A 7,087-nucleotide genomic window follows, 5' to 3' on the forward strand; every position below is an offset into this window, starting at 1 on the left:
CTCCGTGGTTGTACCAAAGGGAGTTGTCACAACATTCTTTCTTGTCACTTTGACTTTGCTTGGAGCAGTTGACTTCGGCTGGTCTCTCAATGGCTCAGATGTCACTGTTGTAACTTCTACTTTTTAAAAAGACAGCAAATAAACACAAAATTATTCACTACACTTTAACCTTTCTAAGTATTCTGAACAGGATGACGATTTTCCATGAACAAAATACTCACCTTCGGTGCATCCTAAGATGGCCACATCCAACTTGATTAAGTTTGCAGCACTAACATTGAGCACTTCCACCAAAATAACAGTCACATCTTTCAAGGAGGAGACGTCTGGAAACATCTCCGTCTTGGGTTTTCCTTCCTCAAGATCAGCAGTCATTATCTACCAAAAAGCAAAACAAAATTAAATCAACCGCACAAACCAAGGAGTTTTGGATCGATGGAGTACAGTGAAAACTATGCCACCTAGTGAACATTCTAAACATAACGACTTACTGGTTGGTTCACCTCCACTTGCGAAACTTCAGTAAACACCTCATCTCCAGGCTTCTTGGATGACACAATAAAACTGATCTTCAGAGGTTCTACTGTGCGGTTATCAGGAATGTCTGATGTGTATGCCAACCTGATTCCTCTGACGACTGACGGCTTTGCATATTCAAAGATCAGTTTTGGAGTCTGGTCTCGGTCCTGCGATACAGGGGCTTCCACCAACCAGGATCCACTTGGCTCATCAATAGTAGACCGGCCCTCGGCAGTTCGCTTTTCATCTAGTGTTTCCTCTTCATCCATTGGCTCCAGGCAATATCCTGCACACATTAAGCATACCAAAATATTAAACACTTTGTATGCTAGTTCAAGCTACTTCTCCAAGGAGAAGCACTCAATGCTCCACAATAAAAAAGTCAGATCCTCAACAAAATATCTCACCTGGAGTCGTAGATAGCAATGGCGAAGATGTTGTTACTGTTGTTGTCTCTTCTCCCAATGGAGTAACAACAGTAGTGGTTTTCACTTCTTCCGTCGTCATGGCAGGACCAGTCGTTGTTGTCGTCACAGTTGAAACCGTTGTAGTTGTTTTCACTGCTACAAATGCAAACGTCACAATATTTACTCATAAAAATAACTTTCAATTCTTGACTCAACTTTTTCACTAGCCAAAACTCATCTCAGATTAACTCAACTCAAGATTAAGGACTTACCCTCAGCACAGCCAAGGAAATCCAGCCTTAAAACAACAGCTCTGTCTGGGGAAACTTTCCTAATTCCCAAACGCACTTCTAGGATATTTTCAAGACTTTCTCCTTGCAGTATGTAATCTGCAGCATCAACCCCTTGCAAAGCTACTCTTATTGTCTGCAAAGAAATAAAACAAATTGAACACAACGATCAACCCTTACTTTCAAGACAATCTCAAGCACAGAGTTGCAAGTAGAAAAACAAAGATGCTTACCTTTGGCTCTCCAACTTCATCCACTACAGCTTTGAACTCATTGTCTCCAACCTTCTTGACAAACAGTATCAAACTGATGACAGCAGATTTTGACTTTGGAATTTCTTCTGAGGTACTATCAGCCTTGACAGTGTCAGGGATCAATCGTAGTCTCAACCCACGCACAATAGATCCTCTTGTGAAGCTGACGGACAAGCTCGGTCTGTCTTCAGGCGCGTCTTGGCTGACAGGCAAGACGGTCCAAGGATCCTGAGGGTCCATCTCTGTCTGGTCTCCAGAACTGGACAACTGGGCGCTCCTTCCCTTTTCTAGTCCGCTTTCCGCATCCATCAGCTCCAAGCAATATTCTGCATTTGAAGGTACAGACAACCTAATTAGCACTTTCTTTTTATTTTTTGTAGATCTAATGCCCACTCAAATGACAGCCAAATTGCAATCAGTTTTGTATGTTTCTACCAACTATTTTCAAGGTCTTACCTATTGTTGTTGATGTTGTTGCAGGCGAAGTTGTTTTGATAGTTGTTGTTTCCTCCGTGGTTGTACCAAAGGGAGTTGTCACAACATTCTTTCTTGTCACTTTGACTTTGCTTGGAGCAGTTGACTTCGGCTGGTCTCTCAATGGCTCAGATGTCACTGTTGTAACTTCTACTTTTTAAAAAGACAGCAAATAAACACAAAATTATTCACTACACTTTAACCTTTCTAAGTATTCTGAACAGGATGACGATTTTCCATGAACAAAATACTCACCTTCGGTGCATCCTAAGATGGCCACATCCAACTTGATTAAGTTTGCAGCACTAACATTGAGCACTTCCACCAAAATAACAGTCACATCTTTCAAGGAAGAGACGTCTGGAAACATCTCCGTCTTGGGTTTTCCTTCCTCAAGATCAGCAGTCATTATCTACCAAAAAGCAAAACAAAATTAAATCAACCGCACAAACCAAGGAGTTTTGGATCGATGGAGTACAGTGAAAACTATGCCACCTAGTGAACATTCTAAACATAACGACTTACTGGTTGGTTCACCTCCACTTGCGAAACTTCAGTAAACACCTCATCTCCAGGCTTCTTGGATGACACAATAAAACTGATCTTCAGAGGTTCTACTGTGCGGTTATCAGGAATGTCTGATGTGTATGCCAACCTGATTCCTCTGACGACTGACGGCTTTGCATATTCAAAGATCAGTTTTGGAGTCTGGTCTCGGTCCTGCGATACAGGGGCTTCCACCAACCAGGATCCACTTGGCTCATCAATAGTAGACCGGCCCTCGGCAGTTCGCTTTTCATCGAGTGTTTCCTCTTCATCCATTGGCTCCAGGCAATATCCTGCACACATTAAGCATACCAAAATATTAAACACTTTGTATGCTAGTTCAAGCTACTTCTCCAAGGAGAAGCACTCAATGCTCCACAATAAAAAAGTCAGATCCTCAAGAAAATATCTCACCTGGAGTCGTAGATAGCAATGGCGAAGATGTTGTTACTGTTGTTGTCTCTTCTCCCAATGGAGTAACAACAGTAGTGGTTTTCACTTCTTCCGTCGTCATGGCAGGACCAGTCGTTGTTGTCATCACAGTTGAAACCGTTGTAGTTGTTTTCACTGCTACAAATGCAAACGTCACAATATTTACTCATAAAAATAACTTTCAATTCTTGACTCAACTTGTTCACTAGCCAAAACTCATCTCAGATTAACTCAACTCAAGATTAAGGACTTACCCTCAGCACAGCCAAGGAAATCCAGCCTTAAAACAACAGCTCTGTCTGGGGAAACTTTCCTAATTCCCAAACGCACTTCTAGGATATTTTCAAGACTTTCTCCTTGCAGTATGTAATCTGCAGCATCAACCCCTTGCAAAGCTACTCTTATTGTCTGCAAATAAATAAAACAAATTGAACACAACGATCAACCCTTACTTTCAAGACAATCTCAAGCACAGAGTTGCAAGTAGAAAAACAAAGATGCTTACCTTTGGCTCTCCAACTTCATCCACTACAGCTTTGAACTCATTGTCTCCAACCTTCTTGACAAACAGTATCAAAATGATGACAGCAGATTTTGACTTTGGAATTTCTTCTGAGGTACTATCAGCCTTGACAGTGTCAGGGATCAATCGTAGTCTCAACCCACGCACAATAGATCCTCTAGTGAAGCTGACGGACAAGCTCGGTCTGTCTTCAGGCACGTCTTGTTTGACAGGCAAGACAGTCCAAGGATCCTGAGGGTCCATCTCTGTCTGGTCTCCAGAACTGGACAACTGGGCGCTCCTTCCCTTTTCTAGTCCGCTTTCCGCATCCATCAGCTCCAAGCAATATTCTGCATTTGAAGGTACAGACAACCTAATTAGCACTTTCTTTTTATTTCTTGTAGATCTAATGCCCACTCAAATGACAGCCAAATTGCAATCAGTTTTGTATGTTTCTCCCAACTATTTTCAAGGTCTTACCTATTGTTGTTGATGTTGTTGCAGGCGAAGTTGTTTTGATAGTTGTTGTTTCCTCCGTGGTTGTACCAAAGGGAGTTGTCACAACATTCTTTCTTGTCACTTTGACTTTGCTTGGAGCAGTTGACTTCGGCTGGTCTCTCAATGGCTCAGATGTCACTGTTGTAACTTCTACTTTTTAAAAAGACAGCAAATAAACACAAAATTATTCACTACACTTTAACCTTTCTAAGTATTCTGAACAGGATGACGATTTTCCATGAACAAAATACTCACCTTCGGTGCATCCTAAGATGGCCACATCCAACTTGATTAAGTTTGCAGCACTAACATTGAGCACTTCCACCAAAATAACAGTCACATCTTTCAAGGAGGAGACGTCTGGAAACATCTCCGTCTTGGGTTTTCCTTCCTCAAGATCAGCAGTCATTATCTACCAAAAAGCAAAACAAAATTAAATCAACCGCACAAACCAAGGAGTTTTGGATCGATGGAGTACAGTGAAAACTATGCCACCTAGTGAACATTCTAAACATAACGACTTACTGGTTGGTTCACCTCCACTTGCGAAACTTCAGTAAACACCTCATCTCCAGGCTTCTTGGATGACACAATAAAACTGATCTTCAGAGGTTCTACTGTGCGGTTATCAGGAATGTCTGATGTGTATGCCAACCTGATTCCTCTGACGACTGACGGCTTTGCATATTCAAAGATCAGTTTTGGAGTCTGGTCTCGGTCCTGCGATACAGGGGCTTCCACCAACCAGGATCCACTTGGCTCATCAATAGTAGACCGGCCCTCGGCAGTTCGCTTTTCATCGAGTGTTTCCTCTTCATCCATTGGCTCCAGGCAATATCCTGCACACATTAAGCATACCAAAATATTAAACACTTTGTATGCTAGTTCAAGCTACTTCTCCAAGGAGAAGCACTCAATGCTCCACAATAAAAAAGTCAGATCCTCAACAAAATATCTCACCTGGAGTCGTAGATAGCAATGGCGAAGATGTTGTTACTGTTGTTGTTTCTTCTCCCAATGGAGTAACAACAGTAGTGGTTTTCACTTCTTCCGTCGTCATGGCAGGACCAGTCGTTGTTGTCGTCACAGTTGAAACCGTTGTAGTTGTTTTCACTGCTACAAATGCAAACGTCACAATATTTACTCATAAAAATAACTTTCAATTCTTGACTCAACTTTTTCACTAGCCAAAACTCATCTCAGATTAACTGAACTCAAGATTAAGGACTTACCCTCAGCACAGCCAAGGAAATCCAGCCTTAAAACAACAGCTCTGTCTGGGGAAACTTTCCTAATTCCCAAACGCACTTCTAGGATATTTTCAAGACTTTCTCCTTGCAGCATGTAATCTGCAGCATCAACCCCTTGCAAAGCTACTCTTATTGTCTGCAAATAAATAAAACAAATTGAACACAACGATCAACCCTTACTTTCAAGACAATCTCAAGCACAGAGTTGCAAGTAGAAAAACAAAGATGCTTACCTTTGGCTCTCCAACTTCATCCACTACAGCTTTGAACTCATTGTCTCCAACCTTCTTGACAAACAGTATCAAACTGATGACAGCAGATTTTGACTTTGGAATTTCTTCTGAGGTACTATCATCCTTGACAGTGTCAGGGATCAATCGTAGTCTCAACCCACGCACAATAGATCCTCTTGTGAAGCTGACGGACAAGCTCGGTCTGTCTTCAGGCGCGTCTTGGCTGACAGGCAAGACGGTCCAAGGATCCTGAGGGTCCATCTCTGTCTGGTCTCCAGAACTGGACAACTGGGCGCTCCTTCCCTTTTCTAGTCCGCTTTCCGCATCCATCAGCTCCAAGCAATATTCTGCATTTGAAGGTACAGACAACCTAGTTAGCACTTTCTTTTTATTTTTTGTAGATCTAATGCCCACTCAAATGACAGCCAAATTGCAATCAGTTTTGTATGTTTCTCCCAACTATTTTCAAGGTCTTACCTATTGTTGTTGATGTTGTTGCAGGCGAAGTTGTTTTGATAGTTGTTGTTTCCTCCGTGGTTGTACCAAAGGGAGTTGTCACAACATTCTTTCTTGTCACTTTGACTTTGCTTGGAGCAGTTGACTTCGGCTGGTCTCTCAATGGCTCAGATGTCACTGTTGTAACTTCTACTTTTTAAAAAGACAGCAAATAAACACAAAATTATTCACTACACTTTAACCTTTCTAAGTATTCTGAACAGGATGACGATTTTCCATGAACAAAATACTCACCTTCGGTGCATCCTAAGATGGCCACATCCAACTTGATTAAGTTTGCAGCACTAACATTGAGCACTTCCACCAAAATAACAGTCACATCTTTCAAGGAAGAGACGTCTGGAAACATCTCCGTCTTGGGTTTTCCTTCCTCAAGATCAGCAGTCATTATCTACCAAAAAGCAAAACAAAATTAAATCAACCGCACAAACCAAGGAGTTTTGGATCGTGTAGTACAGTGAAAACTATGCCACCTAGTGAACATTCAAAACATATTGACTTACTGGTTGGTTCACCTCCACTTGCGAAACTTCAGTAAACACCTCATCTCCAGGCTTCTTGGATGACACAATAAAACTGATCTTCAGAGGTTCTACTGTGCCGTTATCAGGAATGTGTGATGTGTATGCCAACCTGATTCCTCTGACGACTGACGGTTTTGCATATTCAAAGATCAGTTTTGGAGTCCAGTCTCGGTCCTGCGATATAGGGGCTTCCACCAACCAGGATCCACTTGGCTCATCAATAGTAGACCCGCCCTCGGCAGTTCGCTTTTCATCTAGTGTTTCCACTTCATCCATTGGCTCCAGGCAATATCCTGCACACATTAAGCATACCAAAATATTAAACACTTTGTATGCTAGTTCAAGCTACTTCTCCAAGGAGAAGCACTCAATGCTCCAAAATAAAAAAGTCAGATCCTCAACAAAATATCTCACCTGGAGTCGTAGATAGCAATGGTGAAGATGTTGTTACTGTTGTTGTCTCTTCTCCCAATGGAGTAACAACAGTAGTGGTTTTCACTTCTTCCGTCGTCATGGCAGGACCAGTCGTTGTTGTCGTCACAGTTGAAACCGTTGTAGTTGTTTTCACTGCTACAAATGCAAACGTCACTATATTTACTCATAAAAATAACTTTCAATTCTTGACTCAACTTTTTCACTAGC

The 7,087-nt window shown here is 41.8% G+C and overlaps 2 protein-coding genes across 2 annotated transcripts in view; both read right to left on the reverse strand.

The window, feature by feature from the left end:
• The window catches only part of LOC117299908, a 1,634-nt gene extending 663 nt beyond the window's left edge, over positions 1 to 971 (reverse strand). The window contains exons 1-3 of the mRNA XM_033783500.1: positions 927 to 971; positions 492 to 805; positions 222 to 378 (exon numbers count right to left, since the gene is read on the reverse strand). Of these exons, the coding sequence (XP_033639391.1) occupies positions 222 to 378; positions 492 to 788 (454 nt within the window). The 5' untranslated portion in view covers positions 789 to 805; positions 927 to 971. The remainder of the gene's footprint in view (positions 1 to 221; positions 379 to 491; positions 806 to 926) is intronic.
• Positions 972 to 1,398: 427 nt separating this feature from the next.
• LOC117300192 (mucin-22-like) lies at positions 1,399 to 6,748 on the reverse strand. Its single transcript, XM_033783917.1, has 16 exons — positions 6,425 to 6,748; positions 6,156 to 6,312; positions 5,883 to 6,050; positions 5,406 to 5,752; positions 5,155 to 5,308; positions 4,883 to 5,038; positions 4,448 to 4,761; positions 4,178 to 4,334; positions 3,905 to 4,072; positions 3,428 to 3,774; positions 3,177 to 3,330; positions 2,905 to 3,060; positions 2,470 to 2,783; positions 2,200 to 2,356; positions 1,927 to 2,094; positions 1,399 to 1,796 (listed from the first exon to the last, which is right to left on the reverse strand). Exons 1-16 carry the CDS (start codon positions 6,746 to 6,748, stop codon positions 1,399 to 1,401), a joined length of 3,639 nt encoding a protein of 1,212 aa, XP_033639808.1.
• Positions 6,749 to 7,087: the final 339 nt, after the last annotated feature.

This window comes from Asterias rubens, chromosome 15 (genome assembly GCF_902459465.1).
Source record: "Asterias rubens chromosome 15, eAstRub1.3, whole genome shotgun sequence".
Taxonomy (NCBI): domain Eukaryota; kingdom Metazoa; phylum Echinodermata; class Asteroidea; order Forcipulatida; family Asteriidae; genus Asterias; species Asterias rubens.

What these genes read in the sequence shown, in the direction of transcription:
- LOC117300192 (XM_033783917.1), bottom strand. Translation starts at nt 6,748, where the DNA reads ATGTGTGCAGGATATTGCCTGGAGCCAATGGATGAAGTGGAAACACTA. An exon ending in AAGTGGAGGTGAACCAACCA is followed by an intron (nt 6,313 to 6,424) that starts GTAAGTCAATAT and finishes GCTTTTTGGTAG; the next exon opens with ATAATGACTGCTGATCTTGA. An exon ending in AACAACATCAACAACAATAG is followed by an intron (nt 5,753 to 5,882) that starts GTAAGACCTTGA and finishes CTTCAAATGCAG; the next exon opens with AATATTGCTTGGAGCTGATG.